This window comes from Cyclopterus lumpus, chromosome 25 (assembly GCF_009769545.1).
Source record: "Cyclopterus lumpus isolate fCycLum1 chromosome 25, fCycLum1.pri, whole genome shotgun sequence".
NCBI classification, from domain to species: domain Eukaryota; kingdom Metazoa; phylum Chordata; class Actinopteri; order Perciformes; family Cyclopteridae; genus Cyclopterus; species Cyclopterus lumpus.
This window is the reverse complement of record NC_046990.1, coordinates 6,788,171-6,811,418: the sequence shown is the minus strand read 5'-3', so window position 1 is coordinate 6,811,418 and position 23,248 is coordinate 6,788,171. Positions and strand designations below refer to the sequence as shown.

Genomic DNA, 23,248 nt, shown 5'->3' with positions numbered 1-23,248 from the left:
AAATAAGTAAGTAAGTAAGTATGTAAAATGACATACATTTTGAAGTGAATATAGTAAAAAAATATCACCATGAAACTTCACCATTTGATTACTTAGTTTCCTGAAATGTTATGTTTGCATATGTAAATGATGCATTATCTAACGATAAGTTTTGGTGAGTTTGGGACAAATCTACAGACGCAAATAGACAAAGTGGTAGAATAAAAACATCTCTAAATGAACTAGTGTGGACTTCAAATGAGAAGAACACAGTTGAATGTGTTCAAAAGAAAGAATACAACAAAATAATAAAAAAATTAAAACTCAATGCAGAACACTAAATTTCCCATAATGTTAATACCGTGTGCTGATAATCCTGTGTTTGCGCTTTCATTTCTATGCATACATTATGCTTGCATGTGCCTGTTTATCCTATTATAATCGTAATGCTTTCTAAGACCCTTACCTCACTTTCATGTCTTTGCTGCTGTCGGACCCCTAAGAAGTCCATTTGGAAACGGGCTTATTCATGTGTACAAGCTCTTAAACATTAAAACCATGACACCTGTGGCTAGTTCAAGATAAAAAGAACACCCCGAGGCTCGACTGGTTCACCCCCAGTTTCTAAAAATATCTTTGTTTGTGCCATAAAGTAATCCACGTAGTATGGAAACTCTGATTTAATGTCACAAAAATGAAGTTTAGATGCCAGGGGAAGTTAAGAGGCCAAGCTCTTTTGGTTTTATTAGTTGACTTTAAAAGTATTCATGTTTCAAAATGCTGGATGGGACTCTACCACCCACAAGTGCTCTCATCTAACTGTCATGGCGGTACTTATCGTGCAGCAGCTGTGCAGCGCTCTGACAACCTGTAGTAAACGTTCCCACAAATGGAGATGCTAATTAGAAAGAGGAGGAAGAAGTGTGGGGTCTCTTTTGTTTCAGAGTGTGTGTGTGTGTGTGTGTGTGTGTGTGTGGAGGGGGCATTTAAAGTCAGATAAGAGGAGAGGAGAGGAGAAAAGTGAGGAGAGAAGATGAGAGGAGAGGAAAGGAGAGAAGTGAGGAGAGGAGAGGAGACAGGAGAGGAGGGAAGATAAGTGAGGAGAGGAGAGGAGAGAATTTTTCATTGGACCCAGAAACTAATAATGACTCATCATATAATCGCAATAAGCCCTCCCGGCTTTGCCAGACACAGGCACTCCATTTGAAAGGGAGAACAGAGATGAAGAAAGCAAAAAGAAACTTTTCCCTTCAGAACCAACCAGCTCTCCTCATCCCTGGGAATGTTTTCACCACCACCAGATTAAGGCCTTTCATTTGTCAGTCTGGTACCAATTCCTCTCAATATCACCACGGCGGTCAGAGACATTTAACAGTGCGGCCACTCGAAAAGGTCGCCCCGATAAAGTGTTTACAGAGGAACCAAATTCAATACAGCTAATTCAACTGCGGGAAAAACAAAACATGTGTAATGGCACAGAGAACACGGAGACCCAACCGGGGAGACAAACCGTTTCCAATCTGTCCAAATTCATCAGGCTCTCTCTAGCGCACTGTAAAACAATGATGATGAGTCTTGCAATCCCCCCCGCTCTCCTTCGCCCAAACCTCAAAATATTTGACCGACGCAAACAAGGCAACACTCTCTTGTTTACGCTCCCACTTTCGTGAAATTGATGCCGTGTAAGAAGAGGAGGCAGTTTGTTTATTGGAGTCAATCTATGTGGGAGAGAATCGTGCAGGAGCAGGACCGTCCTGCCAGGGCTATGGTGTGTGTGTGTTTGTGTGTGTTCGTATTTCAGGAGAGTTTACGACAGGGATGATTTGTATAAATATACATGCAAATCTGATGACTACTCCGTGAGATCCGGCGTCGCCTCACTGACCTGAGGGTTGGAGCACTTGACTTGGACGGGTTGCAGATCGGCGTGGAGGCAGACCACGAAGGAGTGTCCCCCCTCGGAGCAGCTCTGCAGCTTGTGGGAGGTGACGGCCAGCGTGGAGGTGCAGCCCATGGGCTCCAGCAGGCTCAGGCTCCGCTGCTGTCCCAGCAACGTGTACACGCTGAACTGTATCAGGCTGACCGTCCACGGGAAGGCGTCACCTGGTGGGACAAAGAGCATGTGTCGGGCGAGGGATGAAAGAGGGTGAACATTTGCAACGCGGAAACACTGGTCGGAGATGAAGAAGAAGAGCGCAAAGAGGGCGAGCCAAGTCATCGTGGTATCGAGAGGAAGGCCATGTACGTGTCTGCATATGTGTGTCCACATTTGATTCTTCCTAATGGGATAGTGATCGCGGTCAAAGGAGCGGCTGCAAACTCATATCCTTTCCTATAAAGTCTTCACAATAAAAGCCCCCCCATCTGTTTATTTGTATCTGCTTACTCTTCCTCCTCTGCAGTACTAGTGGAGTTTTATTAAAAAGCCACGAAAAGGCGGAGTTAATTCAGTAATCAACACATTTCCCTTTAACGTCTTCACAATAAAAGTCCCCCTTTGTTCTGTTATTTAAAAGCTTTTTATATGAAACAGCAGGAAACAGGAAATGTGGAACGGTGTTCGTAATCACATACTTCATATCGTGTTACTGTTGTAAGAAGACATACGACAGCATTGCACCTCTTGCTACTATATGCGGAGGATTGTGGGTTCAGAATAGCCAGAAAAGCATGCTGGCTGGCAAACTGCCAGATTATTGTGGCACGCTGCATTTGACATCCTGTATCGGGACATACAAGTCTGGTAGTCTGTGCTGGGGTCTCAGGAGGCCTCCTCTCTTCGGGAGAGGAACTCCCACGTGAGGATGGAGACATGTCCACACCTCGATCACGTGGCCCGGCCGATCGAACCCCGATGCGAGGAAAGAGCGGATCTCGGAGAGTGCGGACCTTACAGTTAATGCGTCGTGGCTCAATCGGAGGACGGAAAATCGCATTGGCGAGAAGTGTAAAAAGGAGACGCAAGAAAATGCAGACTAGATTTGGAAAAGTGCAATTGATTGAAATAGCATAAAGGACACAATTACAACAATACTCATCAACAACACTATGGCATCTACATAATTCCATTTCACTCACCTTTGAAACGCAAATGACACGGTATGAAAGAGCTTCATGGAAAACATTAAAAGATTGCAGAAGAAGGTTCTATTCTAAACATGTGGGTCTGAGGCAGGATGCCACACTTGGAGAGCTTGGTCACTTGCCAACCCTGGTTGTCGGGGGGAGGGGCTTGTTCACGAGCACGGGGGCCGTGAAGAGCACATTTCCCATGCACCGTGGGCTTTGAAAGTGAGAGATGAAGGCTAGGAGTGAATTACTAAAAAGCAAACGGGTTGTTAGTTTTTACGGCAACATTGACAAGGCTGCTGATGTCACTGTTTTTCTCTCTTTCTCCGTTGTTTGCCCAATGCTGATGTCATTGAAGAGTTTGAGAGGAACCCCCCCCCACCCCGCCCTTTTTTTATACTTCTCCCTGAGAGAAAACACTGCACGTTGCTTATGTCAACTCTACCCAGGTGTGCACGCCACATGTGCAAGATCTATCTCTCAAAGTCGCTCTGCTTAAGTTTGTTTGTCTTTTGTCATGGTAAATGAGTAGTGGTGGGTCAAAGGTTGGCTCAGTGTTGAAAAGGCCATAATGATGATGAATTCACATCATATAGCCCATTGCTATTATGAAAGCATTCATTTCAATTATTAATAAAAGCATGAGCAAAAGAGTTAAGTAGATTTTTCACACCCATTACCATTTTTGTTGTTGTTGCAAGACTCCCATTTATAATGAACCTATCACCGTCATTGTTTTCCAAAGAGCGACATTTAAGCTTTCAAATCAATATATATATTTTTTTTACATTCTGGTCTTGTGTAATCCCCCCCCCCCCCCCCAGCATTTGAAGCGTTCCTATTAAAGTGGCGATGTCGTCAGAATGCAGTACCTTCCTCCAGGATGGGCTTGGAGACCACGAAGGGGAGCTCCTGCAGCGGCTCCATGTACTTGTGCCCAGCGCTGAGGACGCTGATCTGCGGCAGGCACACCACCAGGGTCCCGGGCATGGAGGCCTGGTTGTGGTACCAGCTGCGGACGGTGCCGGGTATGTCGCCGCAAATGATGGTGCTCGGGGAGGGGAGGCTGTCGTTGGGCAGGAACACGCAGCACGACTGCAGCTCCAGCTGGAGAGGTGAAACATCAAGTCACGTTAATGGATTTTATCTTATTAAAACCGTTCCTTGATTTGAAAAAAAATGGAAACAGTCGATCCCACATTTAGTGATACGTGCTGTTTCGCACGATGCCCGCTGTATGTGATACCACACCCTGCTATATATTAGTATTACTATCCTGCTTTTGGTGTGGTATTGGCCTTCCAAAGACGAACGTGAGACTTTGAATGCCTATTTAAAACCAATGTGAAATTCCATATTCAGGAAAGACTTAAATCATATTTGAAGTATTTTCTTTTTTTTTTAAAGGGTTTGAGAACCATTCCAGCTGCATTGTGTCACACATATCTCTCTGTTCACCAAAAGGAAAAAGGAGGAAAAAAAACGAGAAATTTACAAGCCACCAAAAGCAAGTAGCCAGTGAGTGTAAGAGCAGTGAGCTGCACTGATTTAAAAGACCCGTTAACAGAGCAGAGAGGAGCGCAGGGTCCAGGGGCAGACATCAGCATGTGTATGTGTGTGTGTGTGTGTGTGTTCATCTCAGCTACTGCTAAATAAAAGACTGAGATAGAGAGAAAGAGAGATGGAGGGATGTGGTTACACATTCATCTCTTTTGATTTCACTTCAAAGGGGGTTGAAACCAGAACACTTCTGCACACTGACACACGAGGCCTTGGCCTCTTCTTTCAGGGAGAACATCCACTGACACGGCCCGGCCTGCTGCAGGTCTTAAGGGGTTAAGCTGTAAAGCGGGCCGACACACGGAAAGTGCCGAGCTTATGCTGTGACTCCTCCGGTCTGCACCTTGAGCTCACTGCCTGAGGCTAATGCGCTCCTGCTGGACATCCTGTCACATTATTACAAAAGCACGCCCCAAATATCCGCCTGGCGGTCAGGGATTGATTTATTGTAGAGCCTCATTAACCGAATATTATTCTTATTATTCCATTCTATTTTATTTTATTATTATCATTATTCAGTATGCCATTAACAATAGAAAATAGTATTACAAACAAACAGTACCCAGTGAGATAATATTCATATTACACAGGTTTTTTTTTATGCAACATGAAACTAAGAAAAGCAAACATTTCATTTCAAAGAAGGTGTAACCAGCAAATGTTTAGTATTTCTATTTAATAGCTTACATAAATAAGGCATCCACATTTCCATTGATAAATGATACAATAATTGATAGTTTGATTCATTGACCAATCAATGTACTTTTATTTAATGTAGAAGCAGTATCAAATGTAGTTCAAAAGTATGCACGCAGATGTATATCTCTGCTTATATAAGTGTAAGATTAACCCTATTACTGTCACAGATAAATAATCATACTAAGTTCAACCATAACATGTATAAAGTAATCTTATACTTCAACATTTGCTGTTTCAAATGGCTCATTTCAGAGCACAGCTTCGCTACCACACAGACCAACTGTACATGAGCTACTACAGGGACCCAAATTGTTTTAGTTCCCGTTCTATGTCTGATGGTTGACTAAATCTGTCTCCATATATCAAACCTTTAAACATAATCACGGGGAAATATTAAACTGTAACATAAATGCTCCCAGATGAAAGTTGACCCTGGTAAAAGACTAAAGGAGAGAGGTCTGTCTGTGTTTGAGAAGACACAGATGTAAGGCTCTTTACTCCACCAGACATGACGTCTTATATTAACCTTTTTTTATTAGCAATTTTTGGAGAATATTTGCAAAAATTAGATATGAAGTAGAGTTTGTTAATAACCATTTGGAAAGGGTGAGTTAATACTTAAGGTCAGCCCATTTTCTTGGAGAAATCGTCAATGGAAAAAAGGCATTTTTTTGCTATCTGTTAATTACTCATTCCCTTCACCTGCCGTCAGCCACTCCTCTGCCTCCTTAATTACTAATGCCCTACACCTGTGGTTTCCCCATATATATATATATATATATATATATATATATATATATATATTAATACATATATATATATATATATATATATATATTAATATATATATATATATATATATATATATATATATTAATATATATATATATATATTAATATATATATATATATATATATATACACTCCCATTCTTTCCCTTGTCCCCTGCTAGGTTGTTGTGTTTAGTCATGTTGTTTAGTCCCAATTGTTTAGTCGTCGTTTATTCCTGTCTTGTAGTTCCCCGTTAGTCTCTTGTGTCACTTTGCCGTTCTACCTGAGTTCCATGTTTTACCTTTTTCGTAGTAAAAATAGTTTTTTTGTTTCCCCGTACCTGGACTCCTGCCTACTTCCTCCGCACCTGAGCTTTTGCCTCAACACACCCCGCGACAGAAGTGATATGAGTAGGTTGTGCCACAGGAGGATGTATATCCTTCTGGCACTTAACAGAGACAACATGTGCACCCCGCTGCATGAGCTACCTGCTGGCTTGAGTGTGTACAATAAAACATCAAATGCACCTGGGTAGGCCTATGTTTTTGTTTTTTTTACCAGCGCAGGAGAGGCAGCATGAGGAGTTCCTTTGCTCTTTTGTTTGTTTGCTTGTTTTGTTTAGTTAAATAAATTATCAGAAAATGGAAAACCTGAATGGACAATGCTTTCTTTTGGCTGCGTTAACCGCAGACTCTGTATTAAGTCCACCCCCCCCCACACACACTTTGGTGACACAAAAAAAACACAGAAACAAACATGCCGTAATTCACGCTGGCTATGGTCCAAGTGATGGCCAGAAACGTGTGCTTTTCTCCTGAGTGAGGGCGGCGAGGTCACCGGAGTAAGAACAGTGAAGGCACCGGGGAACCAGAGGGCGCTGTGGAATATTTGATTTCAAATCGCACAGTTGCTAGAAGAAGGATGACGGCACAGAGAGACAAGGGAAATAATGCTCCACCAAACAGATGTCATGTTGGTCAGACATCTTGCCAGAGTCTGGATTCAATCGTGCTAAAGTTCGTGGGGGCGCGCAGAGTCCAGGGACTAACTCCTTACTGTAATCCATACCTACTCCAGGAGGCAATATGCTTCCTGGCTGAAGTTTTATCCAAGACAAATATGATAAATAAGTACGATGAAAATATAATAAGAAAGAGCATGCCTGTGTCAAGGCTGCACAAACGTCTACATTTGTTATTTGTATTAACTAACATGTTAAGGAGTGTTTAATATACCTCTGGAGCTAAATACCAGGTGGCTACTGTGATTGACAGGTCACTGTTGCTACCAGGCCCGTTAGTATACGGCGTCGCTACATTTCTCCTTCCGCCGTCCAAATATGGTCACTTTCGTTTATTGGTTGCAAAAGAAGCAAGGATGGCGACAGCCGTAATCCAAGATGGCGACAGCCAAAACGTTGACCTCGAGGCCTCAAAACGGCGGTCCACAAACCAACGAGGGGACTAGTGAGCAGACGATATCTTGTTACAGCGCACGGCAGCTAACGTTAGCACAAGATGCGTGGCATCCGCGGCACGGAGACGCAACTGTTAGTTCCCGACGACAATGGCAGCTCCCAAAGAGGTTAGCGTAGCTAAAATAGCATCAGTCATATCACAACTTGTGCTTTTTTTCCATTTGATTATTTCTAATAATGGCTTGTGAGACGGTTCTGTGAAACAAACCATCTGGCGGGTCAGGTTAGATATATTGTGCAGAGAGGGGACCAGCAAGAGAACCCCCTTGGCCGAGGTAAAGAGAGAGACTCCACACTTCATTCTTGTTTCCTTGTACCTCCGTAGTGCTTTATAATAGTTTTCAGTTTTATAAAAGTGGGGAGCTGGGTGAGAAAACAGGGATGTTTCAATCGGACTTTCACCCCCATGAAATTAAGTTCACTAAAATGATGCAGACCCTCTGGTCTCCCAGTCACAGCAAACCACTGGTCATTTGAAGCCTTACTAACGAACACATACTCAAAACACCAACGTCAAACTGTAAATGCATATCCCTTCTGCGGTCGTGTCACCCTTCTAGGAGCGTGAACTCAGAACCCTGTGGGGATGGATGTACCCCACCCTGTTTCTCTGGACTACCGCTAACAGCAGGTCACCCTGGATTAACCTCGCAGGCCTCTTTGGTCGCGTGTCTTGAGTGGTGACGCACGCACGCACGCACGCAATTGGTATTCCACACAATTGTGTTTAACAGCTCTGTAACAGGCCAATAAACACAGCACTGGAAGCAGTTAGCATGTGTGACATTGTCCCCCTACTGCGAGCTGATGGGCATGCCAGGTTTGTTTGTTTGTGTGTGTGTGTGTGTGTGTGTGTGTGTGTGTGTGTGTGCGCGCGTACGTGTTGTGTGTGTGTAAGCATGATCAAGGACAGGAAACTGACAGGTAGGCCAGGTCGTCCTAAAACGTTCCGTCACCTCGGGAGGCGGAGGGCAACGTTGTCACTGTATTTACAAGCCTCTCACAGGTTTACATTTGTATCCATAGTAAGATGGCGAGCATGTATTTTTTGCTGTTTCGGTAGATCCCGTGGAAAGGCTGCTTTTCCAAGTGCAGCAAGAGGAAAAATCCGAAATGATTTGTTAAAAATAGAAACAGAGCACAAACAATAAATGAAAGCCAGAGGCATAATTGGAGTGTGGAATATCTGTTACGCAGCTTTACCCTCTATGGGGTTTCGGGGTAATGTGGAATAAGACTTCGGGACAATGTGACAGAGAGAGAGAGAGAGAGAGAGAGAGACGGCCTCTGGAAATGGCTCAGGTACAACAAACAGGAAACGCAGCACAGGGCCGCACGGCACATTTGAGTGAGTATGTGTGACTTGTGTTTTAACAATCACGAGGGTTCGACTTTCACTTGGGATTATGAGAGGGGCATCTGGAGCTCGACCACATTAGGGGGGACTCGGGATTATCTGAGGGATTTGGATTCAAATTGAAGCCTACTGTTAGAAGATCAAGAATGGCAGGTGTGCTCATATGGTACATATATATGGTGTATATATGCTTCATATATATATATATATATATATATATATATATATATATAGGTCACTGCAGAAGGTTCAGTTGGGAAAAAGAGGAGTCAAAGAGTCATAATTCCTCATTCCTTTTGTCTAATGACATCATGTCCTGTCAAAGTGAAACTAAATCTTTAAACATAACAAATGGAGTTAAGTGTCAGCGGTGGGACTGCTTCAGTTACCCACTGCCTCTAATGACGGATTAATTCAGGAAAAAACACTGAGGGACAATGTGTGTGTGTGTGTGTGTGTGAGGCCAGGGTGTATCACTCTCAGCACACCCTATTAATATACTTCAAAAACAACCGAAACGCTTTTCAATTTTGCCCAGGAAATCTCCGTAAAAGAAGAAGAAGATTGAAGCCAATGGACTCCTTATGTCGTGCACGTGCCAGGCTTTAACTGTGAAAACATGCTCAAATGACACACTTCCAAAAGCGCACGCGCACGCATATATCATGTGTGCGCTTGCATGTTTCACACGTAGACCCGAACACAACCCCTTGCAAGAGCCGTTATCAATCGTTTAAAGAAAAGGAGAAAAAAAAGAAAAGTAAAGGTCCATTTGGATTCAGAATGAAAAGGTTTATATTGAGTTAAAACAAGTACAAAATAAACAAATAATGGCTTCAAGCCAACACACCTGAATTAACATCTCCCGTCTTCTTTTTCTTCAAACAAGCACTGCCCCCACATCTCTTTTTAATATCCTTGCAGAGACTTGATGCTGTGCTCACCACTTCCTCTGAAGGATGGCACCTGCAACAGCAATGAACTCAGTTACCACAACACTGCTCAAGTTAGAAGGTTATATCCCTCTGTGTACGACTGCTGGTTGCTGAGCTGGTTTAGTACAGACGGCAACCTCTGGGTCTGAAAAGTGCCTTAAAGCTGCATTCTGTCCACTGTCCATCAGGGGGCGACAACTCTTGTTGTATAGAAGTCTATGCTTCATGTGTTAAAGCTGCATTCTCTCTAATGTCAACCAGGGGGCGACTTCTCTGGTTGTATAGAAGTCTATGCTTCATGTGTTAAAGCTGTATTCTCTCTAATGTCAACCAGGGGGCGACTTCTCTGGTTGTATAGAAGTCTATGCTTCATGTGTTAAAGCTGCATTCTCTCTACTGACCACTAGGGGGCGACTCCTCTGGTTGTATAGAAGTCTATATAAATGACTCTACTTCTCTCTTGATTTATTCCCTCAGTAAACATGGTCTCAATCTCTAGTTTCAAGTCTTCTTCAATACAGCGTGATGTTCATTTAGTAAATTATGGATATTAAGAGTCAAACAGACCATAAAGCAGGGTATGCTTTAGGGCGGGCTACAAGGTGATTGACAGGTCACTACCACGGCGTTGTCTGGCTCGGGAGTTGTCCGTGTTTTGGGTCTGAGCGATTTAACCCTCTTTCAGTGTGTTTTTAAGTCAATTGTAACATATTTGGTCGACTACAAAATTCTTATTCAGCGTCGGTTGTACTTAGCTCCGCCCTCTCGCGTCACTACGAAATTGAAAACAAATAAACACAAGATTACTGAACCCGAGGCTTCAAAACTGCAGCCCACAATCCAAAGACTACTTCCACTTCTTCCATACAGTCTACGGTTCAGGGCAACAAGCTGGCTGCTGCACACTCATAGACATCAGAGACGGAACAAAGATTGTGCGTGCTGTTTGTAGTTAAAAAGATGCATCTTCCTCATCCTTGCCTTTTATCAGTACTTCCCTGACATTTGGAGAACATGTCTGTTGTCTAGCTTGCAGATTTAGAGAAGAGAGTGAGAGAGCTGACAGTACCCAGCCATCGGGGGACAGAGACTAGCTGGAAATAATATAGTCATCTAGCTCTCAGTACGCACACTGACGAACTCAAGATTCAGCAAAAAGCCTCACAGTGGTTTTTGAGTGACAGCGTGGTTATTTAGGAGGTGACCGTTGCTTATCCTGGGACTTATGCCTTGATCCTTTCCTCTCAGGCCTCTAAATGAACAAGGATCTTCTTACACTTTGATCTACAATCACACAGGCTCTAATTCAATCTGGATTCTGGATCAGGAAGCCAGCATCTGCTGTCAGGAGTAAATAAATACTAGAAAAGAGACGGATGAACAAAAGAGCCAGAAACATTGAAAAACCTGAAATGTATCCATTTGGAAAGCACTTTGATTAAACGCTAAGACGCCTGAAGACTTCATTTTTTCTTCTTCTTCTTTGTCTATTCCTTCCTTCTCATCTCCGCCTGGCGTCACATCACAGAGTTCTAAATATGGGATTGTTTCATTCTTTGCGGCAAGTCCTGCTCAGTTTTGTTCCTGATCACTTCCCCCGCTCCATCAGATAGCGTTCAGAATCCAGCCACATGTGTGGACCCTGTTTCAAATCTTTCTGTCTTAATGCCCTGCAAAAAAAGTCTCTCACTTCCTCCTCCTCTGAGCAGTACTGGGAGTGTATGATCTGCCTTGTGTAGCATTTCTCCCTCCAGTCTTTGCGAAGATGGTTTATCTGGTTCCAGCAGAGAAGGTTCTAATAGAGAGGAAGCTAAGGGCCAAACACACTTAGGCTTTAAAAGGCTGGGGCCATGTGGAAATGGCCTATATAACCGCAGGAGGCTCTTAGGCCTCGCCAGTAAATGACAGAACAGTGAGTTGGACGGAGGACAGCCCGTCGACGCTGAGGCGCGGCTTCGGCCGTGAGTGCATGATGCTCAGATTGTCATTCTTAGAAGAGCAGTTAAACGTCTCAGGCGTGGAGTGACTCTGCAGTAAAGGTCTCGCCTGAAAGAGGGATCGGGGATTGTCGCGTGACTGTAGCGAGCTGCGGGGAAGGCGTATTGTTGAAGGTTCCCTGAACAAAAAACCCAATGGGCTTTTTTCCCATTTGATCCTTGCAGAAAATAAGCTTTAAAGACAAGACTCCATGTTACTTTTGTTCAGTGAGATAACCACTGTTATGATAAACAAAAAACACCACTTAAGACACTTGGTAGCAATAGCCTTTTTTAAGACAGCTGCAAAACACAACAGGGGTATTTACCGATGTATTTTACGCCGTCAAACAAAACGTGAAAATCTCTAAGTGCTTGTGTTAACCACAGACCTTAAACCATCATTATTTATTATTTATCAGTTTACTCAGTTCTGGGTTTTAAGACTCATTTCAGCAGCACTGTGAAACAGTGGAGAATATGTATAAATGGTACTCTACCGTATAACTAGATGGGTGCACTTCACAGTGAGTATGGGCTTTCTCCTGTGTAGTTATCTCTTTTCTCTAATTTGTCCTCACCAAGCCTGTAAACATATAGACCGGGCCTACTTTTCTTCTGTATTGTCTGACAAAGACATAATGCTGGGTGCCTGCTCTCTTCGACACATGTTTTCACAGGACAGCTGTGTTGCTGCACACTCCTGACAGCATTGAACGCGCTCAACGTTCCCAGTCATCTATCTTGGACCCAGGCAGCGAGGGATGTGTCTGACATTTGTTTCGGTGGTGCTGTGGTCAGATCCGCTGTTAAGACTCATTGTTTTCACATCACCGCGGGGAAGAGGGCCGCCGAGACCTCTGCTCTGTTCAGACCACTCAGCGCAAGCACCCGTGGGCCCCGAGATCAACTTCTCCACGGAGCGACCCCGCAACACGTGAAGCTCAAACTCGCGCACTCGAGTGCGTATGTGCCGACACGTCTCCCCCCCCCTACCCCTCCCATCCCCGCATTTCTCTGCTGCGCACCTCTTTTTACACACAGGAAATCACCCGGAGATAGACGAGAGGAAATTAGAAACACCCTCCCAGCGTCCCGAGTGAAAATATTTGCAACTCCGGATCAGAAAAAAAAAAACTCTCAGCGGAGAGATCTGCAGCGAACGGAAAACACATCCCTTTGTTTTGAAAAACCTGATACCTCTCCAAATGTAATCTTCCTGTGCCTGCACCAGACGGGACACTGTGTTTCCTAAGTGGCCGGTCAGATGAACAGAAGGTCCACAGACCAACCCCCCCCCCCCCCCACCACACAGTCTCTCTGGATAACCCACCCACTGTTAACCTCCCCCCGCCTCCCTTCTGCACATCCTCCTGCCTTTTTCAGCTCCGGCCCCAAAAACACATTTGGAACAGCGAGTGTAATGGTGTAAATAGTGTCTCCCTGTATATGAATGTGATTAATGCGTGCATCTGGAGATGACACTGCACATATGTGTCGTGGTGCAGGGATGTACACAAATTCCGATTGTCTTTATTCCCTTGCAACCTGAGAAAGCAGCCTCCCTAATGTCTATGAGAGAGGCATCCAAGCGTGACGCCTCCTGACAACAGATAGGCCCGGGTCTCACCCACACGCCACCGCGAGCAATAAGCTCGTGGCCTGGCGCGGCGGCGCGGCCAGGCAGCCAGCCATCCCTGTGGCCCTGCATTCCTTCGCTCCAACACTGCTTACAGAAGCTGACAAGCGCTGGAGGTCTTCCTGGCCGAGGTGGAAATCTGCAAAAATAAACGCTTTAGGTGACATGAAGGCTTTGTTTGTTTCTGCTGGGTCCCGGCTGTTTGTGTTAGCGCGGTGGGTTAATTGCGACTTTGATCGCTGCGTTTATTGATCCAACAGTGGCCTAAGGAGCCCCCACACACCTACCCCCTCCAACCCATAGCATGGAGGTGGTCTAAGGGGTGGCCACGCCAAACTAGAGCTGAAGATGCCCTGGGAGAGGGTGGCCATGACTGGGAGTACTCTGATGTGAGATCCACGGACATTGAGGATAGGGGGGTGGCTTAGTTTAGAGACTGGGGAATGGGGGGAATTGGACTGGGTTAAAAATCAGGCAATACATACACGATCCAGGGTACGGGGGCTGAGCAATGTATCGATACTATTACCGATCTGATTTGACCTGTGCCCTGTCCTGACAAACCAGGACACATTCAGAAGGTCAGGGTGAAAACCACAATCGCTTTTCCCTGACAATTTTTGTTAAAACATCTCAATCTTGAAATTCTAGCTTGCTGTGAGTTAAAAAAAAAAAAAAAATGAAAAGAAGAAAATCCTGATGAAAATCAATTCCAGGTCTCCAGGCCTCTGAGGTTCAGGAGGTTACAGACACAAGAGAATCCCGGTAAGCACTTTTCCAGCGCGGCCCGGTGAGAGGGTCACATACGTGTGTGCGTCTGTAATGGCTGTGAGGTCATCGGCGTATTGACACAGCAGCAGATGATGGGACGGGAATCTCACCACACACACACACACATACACAGTGTTCTTAGTCGGTAAACAGCTAATGGCACGTCCACTGTGACATTGCGGGGTCTTGATTTAGATCGGGCGACACCAGCGAGGGCGAGTGTGTAATCAGGAGAGAATGTACACTCTTTCTTTCACTATTCCCTCAATACCACTCCTCTTCCTCCTCTCCTTCCTTCCTTCCACTTCGCTCTACGGCTCTCCTCTCTTGTGGAATCTTTGTGGAGACTCAATGACAGGAGAGACACCCTACGTTCTGCCCCCAGCATTAACCCTTTCTCTTTGTTTGCACGGCAGCCAATCGGCACTTGGCTTTCTTTTAGTGAAAGAAACCAGAGACTGCGAGCTATCACCAAAGCCCATGCTCCTAAACATAAAACAGAACAGCCATTTCCTGTTGTGCCACTGTCAGAAAACATAGAATTAATCTCAGTGACATCCTGAGAGCAGTCTGTTTGGCAGCATGCATATTTATATGTGCTCAATGAGGTGCAATATTGTTAGAGATGGGTTGAGTTCCGATATGACGTAACACACGTATCAGATATATGATTCTAGATCCACGTTAAGATTCACATCTATATATGTAATAATGGTGGAGGAAGTCCCACCGGTAGCGTTATGGCTACAACAAAGCTAGTAAGCTATGCTAGCATCTTTAGCATGGAGCTGGGGTGGTGGCTCCAAACCCAGAACAGGAGATGTGATAAACAACATTACTATTGGTATTTTCACAGTAACGGTCCTTTGGCTTTAAACTGCATGCTGAGAGTAACTTGGTGCTCCCAATAAATATTCTTTAAACGCCCACCTAGTTTCATTGGGACCAATACAGGAAGATACATGGATTCCAGTCAGTGTGATTTACCTCCCAGTGGTTTCTATGTTTTAAAAACGCCATCATCAGGGGACCTATGTGGGAGAAGCTTTTGTGAGCGAGATTAATTTAATTACCAGTTTTATTAACTCAACACATTTCCAAAAATCTGGACTTTTCTCTCTCAAGAGGTTAGCCTATGTTTCTATTCATGGTGGGAGCTGGGGCTTGAGGTTCATCCCAATAGATGTAAATGTATGCATTTACATATCATAGGGCACCCGAAGTTGCAATATCTACTGAACAATATTAGCGGGGTTTGTAAAATGTTTGAAAAAGTTGACAATTTATTACCACAATCCACATATAAACAGCAAGTGGCACAATAACTAAAGCTATACTGGCAAATCAATTGGAAGTTGTGCGATTTGACAGACAGGGTGAGGTGTTGAGTGCAGGGATGATAGGATGGAAGGGGAGGATGGGGGGGGGATGAAGTAATGTGCCTGCAGAAGGCGCTCCAGCCGGGGGTCAGATCCTGTTCATGGAAACCATCTGGCCAGCTCCATCTGAGCCACACCAAACATACAGTACACATGATCCTCTTTTTCTATCTCTCTCTCTCACTTTTCCTCCTGCACATTTCCTTTTCTTCTCCTCACTCGTCTCCTTTCCATCACTCTACCTTTTTCTACCCCACCGCTTCTTCTGCTCCTTTTCTCTCACTTTCTCTCTCTCTCAAAAAAATATATCCTACTCATTAATGCATGGCAGCTGCAGGGAGCAGTGTTACTTCATTTTTCCATGGCAACGGGCTCTCTGTTACAGCGGATCCCATTTCAGTTTTGGTAGCAACGTGCTCTTTTGCCAGCGCTGAACACATTCATGTGTTAAATAGAAGGAATTATTGCAAAATTCCTGAAATAGAATCACCGTTCCTGATCACTGGCAATTATTATCAGGGCCCGCCGAAAAACGCGAGTATCCCCGGGGAGGACGGGGCTGAGGAGGGGGAGATGACAAGGATGACGGGAAGAGGAGGGTGAGCAACGGGAGAGAGGGGAGAAAGAAGGACCCGAGAGGTAAGAGTGCGGCAAGGAATACCACAAATGAGTTGGAGCAAGACTGAGGGTCAGAGCTCCAAGGCTGAGGGCAAGTGGCCATCTGAAGATGAGCCAGCCCACGCTGGCCAGGGCGACAACCGCAGCGCTGCCCTTCAGCCCTAATGGGAAGTGACTACTAAAATAACACCACCTACACATAGGTGGTGTTATTTGCATGACCAAGGGGGGAAAAACCCACACGCACACACATCTTTCATGACCTCTGCTTTACGTAATCTCGAGGAGACTCAACCATCTTGGGCCTGAGGGGCTCAGTTTGGATGGTGCGTCTCTCACTGTGTTGCAATGGTGGGACGAAGACACTGGCTCTTTTGGTCCTCGGCGAATGAACTCTCAGTTCATCTTTCCACGAGGAGTATCTACACTGATCCATGACTGTTTAAGACAGTGGCTGGCGTGGCTTCAGGTGTAAACTGAAGCATTTCTCAGCCTGTCTCGCTCATGGACAGGTCCTTTACGGAGAGCAAAACCAGTTCTCTGATGGCGTTTCCGTTGCAGGGTGAGAATCGCTCATCGTTCCTGGTGAGGTCACAGGAGAAGAGGGTGCCACGAACTCAGACAGATAGGAATGTAGAGGTTCTGAAGTCACGGAGGAACTCCGGTTCAAAACCATTTTTAGGGTTTTACTTGATGCAGTCGGCTGCAGATGGAGCGTGACACTCGTGGATTCAGATAATAATCTGTATATTAACCGCGCGTGACGGGGGCCATCACCGGGAATCAATGCTGACTAGGCCTGTCATTGAAAAAGACAAGTATGGTGTCAAGAAGGAGTTGTTTTTTTTTTAAAGCAGAAAGCTACAAATAGAGCAGCGCATGTTCGGCTTTTTCCAGCTGCTGTTCTGGTTTTAGACTTTGAGTGGGATATAAGACATTGCATAAGCTACACTTAAGTCACAGTGGGACAGAATAGCTTGAACAGATCCTTTTGTTAATATCAGGTTTCTTGAGGTAAGATAAAGGATGATGCAGCAGAGTGCATCAAACCTTGAAATGTGTGACTCCAAAATGAAAATACAGAACGCGTTTTATTCCATTCAATGCCATTTGTGAACTGCTGACGCTGGTGGAATAAATGACAACAGACAATGACTGAAAATGCGAGCCTCACGCGGTCTAGAATACGAGCAAGACCGTCGTTACCCTTCTTGCCATCCATAGGAAAGAATGTATGTCACGCGAAGCATCATGGCTGCATCTGCGAGCAGGAGGATGAGAATTTTAAAAACAATTTACACAATCGCCAGCTATCACGTGTCCCCGATTCTGTTTTGAACAGCCTTAAGTGGTCTCAGCAGCCCCCCCCCCCCAACCCCCCGCGCTCCTCTCTGTAAAAAGGACGGAGAGAGCCCCGCATGCCAAATTGGGCACATGTGCAGCAGAAGTGTGAGCCATTAGGTATTCTGTTTACACCGCACTAAAATAAATGGAGTGGTTTTGAGTTTGGGGATATCCAAGGCCCGGGGTACCAGCTGTCGGGTTGTTTCGGGCTTGGTCCGCTTCCACCCCCGTGTCAGCGGGACAGACTGTTTCCTAATTACTGCTGCAGTACGCGGTGTGGTCCCGGTCGCACAGCCGTGGGGGACAGAGGGAAGTGGAGGCAATGACGGGCTCGGCAAACTATTAGCGGGTTGAGTTAACTTTTGTGGAAGTACTGTAAACAGCTCAATGGGCTGACATGGGACCCGGGCTCTGAAGCCTTAGTTCAGTTCACATGCGTCATGCCCCCTTTCATGTTTGACTGACGTCAGTTTGTGTGGTCCTAGCAATAAGAATTAAGATGAATTAAGAACGTTTGGTTGGACCTCTGTATCACCAGCTATTGTTTACACGGACAAAGAAACTTGCCCAAAAGCCATATTCAAATTAAAAACGGATTTTCGTTTATTATTTGGAACAGAGTATCCCTGTTTCCACGAATAAACCTGTTAAGAGAAAACTTCTGTGCTCCTGTGATCTCCCCGCCGCCCCCCTGCAAAAACAACACACTGACGAAAAAGGTATGAAGTTAGGACCTCTGCAGTGATCTGTGGGATCATGAAGTACTGAGAATATGAGTGGTAGTGTAGTATTGTAACACAGTTCTGATGTTTACAGTGAATAAACAAAAAAACTGCTAAAATAATAATTCGCAGTAACGTTTGCATCCTGTTCACCAGCAATCATACATGAACCTCCTGTAACACAAATATGTCCATGATCCTCAATCAGTAATCTGCAGAACCACACACACACACACACACACACACACACACACACACACACAGACACACACACACACACACACACACACACACACACACACACACACACACACACACACACACACACAATGACGTTCTTTTCCTGCATCAAGAGGAGTTCTGTCAGAGAGTTGTCGGCACTTCCTGATGTATTTCAGATGGACCTGGTTGTGACGTGGGCTCTGCTAACCGGTCCAGCCAAGATGCAGCGAGCATCCACACAATGGGAGCACCTAAGCACCCTGTCAGAAGCTTAGACGGACGGACGGACGGACGGACGAGGGGACGTCCAGCGAGCCAGCCAGTCAACCAGAGAGGCAGCCTGCCACAAAGCGACACCAGACTAACGGGCTAACGGCTAACAGAGGTCCCTGGAAGCCATATAGTCACACCCACAGAGAGAGCTAAGCTAAAGCTCAGAGCCTCAGAGGATGACAGGGAGAAGGGTTAATGGTCCCTACAGTAGATCTGGGAGTGGTGTTTGGAACTGTGAAAACTGCTCCCTGACGTGTGAGTCGGCCAATAACTTCTCTATGAGGTGAAGTCAAAGAGCAATAAGTTGACCCTCTTCCTGATGCTAGAACACAAACACTAAATGTGGTAAAGATATTGGGAAACAAAGGATTCAAGGGTTTGTTATTGTCATTATACAATAGGACTGTAAAGGAGAGCAAATGGGTGGACTCTTGTCAACATGCCACTGGGCTCCTCTGCCCCCAACAGGACTAGATACAGTGACATCTGATGAGTGACTCATAAGGCCAGCCATCCAAAGGAAATGGGTCTCGGCTGATCCTATACACAAGTACAACAAGGTAGAGTACGGTTTGGTACCTGTAGAGTAAGGCGTTTGACAACATCCCAGGCTTGGGCGATGAGCTCCTTCATTCTCTCCTCGGAGGTTGTCCAGGACTCCCCCCCTGTGGTGTCGGGCATCACCTTCATTGGGATGGACAGGGGGCGGGATTCTAGAGAAGACAGAAAGAGCTTCAGTACTGTGTGGAACCAATGTTGATGTGAATTAGTTTGGTTTGTGCGATGCAGGGTCCTCTACCACAGAAGTCCTGTAGAACCCTGTAAAGTATTATATAACATACAAAAGCAGGATTAAGGGCCATAGAAATACTTAGAAATACTCACAGCATGTATATATGTTTTATAACAATCGTTTATGTGGGTTGTTTTTTGGCAACATTGTTTTTCTGAGATTTGTATGCCAACAAAGACACACTGAATTGAGCGGATGTCGTGGCAGAAGCCTGAACGTGAGCATACGTCTCCTCCAACTCCCGTCATCCGCTCACTGTTATTTTCATTCAGCGTACAGTATCACGTTATACGCCGTTACACTGACACTTCATTGAGGTGATGTCATGTTGGCACTCGGGCTTCTTGTCTCCCGCAGTGGGAGAGGGAACTATGGGAACTGAGAGAACGCACGCACACACAGTGCGTCCTAGACATGACACGGCAGAGTGTGCCTGCTGTGGTCCAGACGAAGGTCCGTCGTCTGCGCCGACACTCGTGGCAACCGCCAAGCACACAAACGCCCACGGCAACAACCCCCTCGACGAGCCTTTGCGCCAACCGTATCGACCCGGGGGTTCGATAGACAGTTGTCGTGAGAGGAGAAGACACACAGATACAGTAGAAAGTGAGAGGCAGAGGCATGTAGACAGAACACACATTGTAGCAGGTTAGCCTGAGTTCTGTGGATGTTAAAGCCATCAGGGCGTCAGAGGTGAGGGAAGGGGGGGGGGGCCCTCTGAAGACACATTAAGATATATTCCATGATTTAAAAGGTTTGCCTTGCGCAGCATGCTCTATCCCACAGTTGTCATGAAACAGCGGTGATGTCACAGCGCCGCATGTGGCTCCCCAGACGCATGAAAAGCCTCCTAAATATCACCATCCAAACGGGTGGGCACGAGGACGGGAGCGTGTTGCCCGGGGCAACGGGGCAAAGACGGACGGTTAGCGACCTGCCTAAAAATGTGTAGGTTGGGAGCGTGTGCGTGACGGAAATCACAGGTGCATGTGTGTACAGTGTGTGTGTGTGTGTGTGTGTGTGTGTGTGTGTGTGTAAGGGAGAAGAAACCAGACCGAAGGCCGAGACCATGGTGTCTGGACTCTCGTGCAGTATTTTCTCACACTCGGCATCCAGGTGCGTCTGGCAGTCGGGGACTATGAAACCGTTACGTCATCACCTACTGCAGCACTTTGACAACCCGTATTTTCCAATGATCTCTTCTCCCCCACTCGTATTGGTGCGCCACATCGTGTCTGCGAGCCTTGTACACAACCATTTACAGCTCTTTCGCATACTTCACTTCACGTCCACACACACACACACACGGCATCGCGCATGGCAGAGATTGACTTTGACAGGACAGATTGTGTTTCACGGACCGTCTTTCGCTGAGTAATGTGCTGCGTAAAACCGCTGTGATATCATTGGCCTGTCAATAGCGTTTTGTCGTAGCGGGGCTGTGTGTGTGTGTGTGTGTGTGTGTGTGTGTGTGTGTGTGTCAGAGTATTCCTGTCCCACTCCATTAGAGAGCCGTTTCCTGTTCAGCTCTGCGGGGGACGCACACGGACATGACAGAGCTCCGTGGGTGCCGGTCTCTGTGGCCCAGCTGTCTAGACTTCACCCCCAGGGACTGGACCTGCAGAGCAGTGGAAGTTCTTTGGGTGCACCCACGTTGACATCAACGTCTGTGCACACAGTGTGTGTGTGTGTGTGTCTATGATTTTAACCCCAACACGGTGGTTACCACTACTTACGTCAGTGTCCTGGTTACCCCCCCTCCCCTCTTCCATACCCAGAATACATCTTTGCCCAACCAAGCGGTGGCTTACAACATCGGAAAATACAAAACACATATAATGTAGCCAACACGCAACAGAACAAACAATCCCCAAACACACACACACACACTTACCAAGGCCCTCCAATCTACCCAAATAATCTATTACACACCCTGAGATTGAAGTGGAAGACTACCTGACCTGCATGGGTGCATTTTGAGTTGAAATGCGCAATTGCGAAGCTTACGTGAGCGAGTAGGTATGAAGTGTGCCACATGCAGTGTGCACTCACGTAAACCTGTGGAACTCATTTTACGATGTCGTAGTACACGTGTACTCATGTGTACATGCGAGCACAGGGCCTGAAATTGGGCCAATGATTGCAGGCGGAGCAATTACTATGACAATCAACTTTTAACGCCATCAATCGTACATCATAAATATGAGTCTCTCTTCTATGATAATATTACCTTTTGACCACGTCTCAAAAGTGGTGCTGGTGCCGCAGTTTTCCATCTAAAAACTGGTAACTTCCCTAATCCTTTGGATCTTAAGGCTAACCTTCACCTGAAATACACCAAGGAAAGAAGTTTTTTTTTTTTTTTTTTTACTTTAGGGGGTGAGCAAGACTGCGAATGTCCTTCCCAAGAGTGAGTCTGTTAGGCCAATCAGAGAGTGTGCTAAAAGCACAGCATAGGCAGTAACAATGCGAGGCCATACTGCTTTTGTTTTAAATACCATTCCAGGACTCTGTTTGTTAATCCTGGGGTCATTATTTGGAATGAAACTGCCATATCTTGTTATAGTGACTTGGCGCCCGCCATTTCTGCAGGGAGGGGATTGAACAAAAATAGGGAGGCAGGCAGGGACAGAGAATGAGAAAGACAGAGAGAACACAAGAGGTTGAAATTCAAATGAAAGAGAAATATGACAGGAGCGCCCAAAGCTCTTAAACCTGCCCAGGCCTAACAAGTCCTGAGAGTCCTTTTAAAGTGGGGTTATTCCCCCTGTCTCGTGCCATCTCAGCCATGTCCTCATTTTCACCCTCCGTTAGGCCATTAGGCTAATATCTTATTGGCCAAACTCTGACCACACACCCCCCTTTCCCCTCTCCTCCTCCTGTTTTGTTCTCTTTCCCACCACTCCAGTCGTTCACTCCCGGTGTTGGGCTGGTGTGCAGGGCTGCCAGTCCCCGTCCCCCATAAACATGCTGATGGAGATTATTCATCCTCTTTAACAGCTCCATCACATCTCACCCACGACCTGGGCCGGGAGATCTGGAGCCACGCGTTGATTTAAAAAGGGACGGTTCGCCTCAAAATCAGAAAAAAGACTTTAAAAAGAAATTATTTTAGGAAAACGTCTGCTTTCCCTCCAATATAATGGACCTAGATGGCACTCTGCTTGTGGTCATCATAGCACCAAATAAAATGAGCCAAGGGTGTAGCTCACTAGAAAGAAAATAGCTTGAACATGAAACAAGGTCCGTGCATTATTTTGAGTAACGATTTCTGAAAAAAAAACACATTTGTGTGGATTTCTAACACGAAAACTATCTGGACTGATAATTTGCACCACAGGTAAGAGGATGAATGTGTATTTTACATTTTGGAGTTACTGTCCCTTTAAGTGCTGAAACAAATCAGTGTTGCCTCATTTCGATTTATGACAAAACTCCGCCCCGTACAAAACACACATGCTTAAATTCAGTTCAAACAGTCAGGGGGCCCAAAGCATCCATACGTCCTTCCCCAAGGGGGTTGAGCAAGTCGCCCATAACAAGCAGCCCCGTCAAGGGATCTCGGCGTTTCCCCCCCGCCGCCTGCTATCTCCCTGGTATGTTCCCTTTTACAAATGGTTTACAGTGAGTTGAAGTGTTGTATATTCTGTTACAGCTGCGTGCA

The 23,248-nt window shown here is 45.7% G+C and overlaps 1 protein-coding gene across 1 annotated transcript in view; it reads right to left on the bottom strand.

Annotated features, from left to right (window-relative positions):
- Nucleotides 1–23,248, bottom strand: part of LOC117727940 (vacuolar protein sorting-associated protein 13B-like) — a 305,167-nt gene that overhangs the window by 146,122 nt on the left and 135,797 nt on the right. Inside the window, exons 22-24 of the mRNA XM_034528491.1 lie at nt 19,371–19,504; nt 3,921–4,155; nt 1,865–2,082 (exon numbers count right to left, since the gene is read on the bottom strand). Coding sequence (XP_034384382.1) covers nt 1,865–2,082; nt 3,921–4,155; nt 19,371–19,504 — 587 coding nt within the window. The remainder of the gene's footprint in view (nt 1–1,864; nt 2,083–3,920; nt 4,156–19,370; nt 19,505–23,248) is intronic.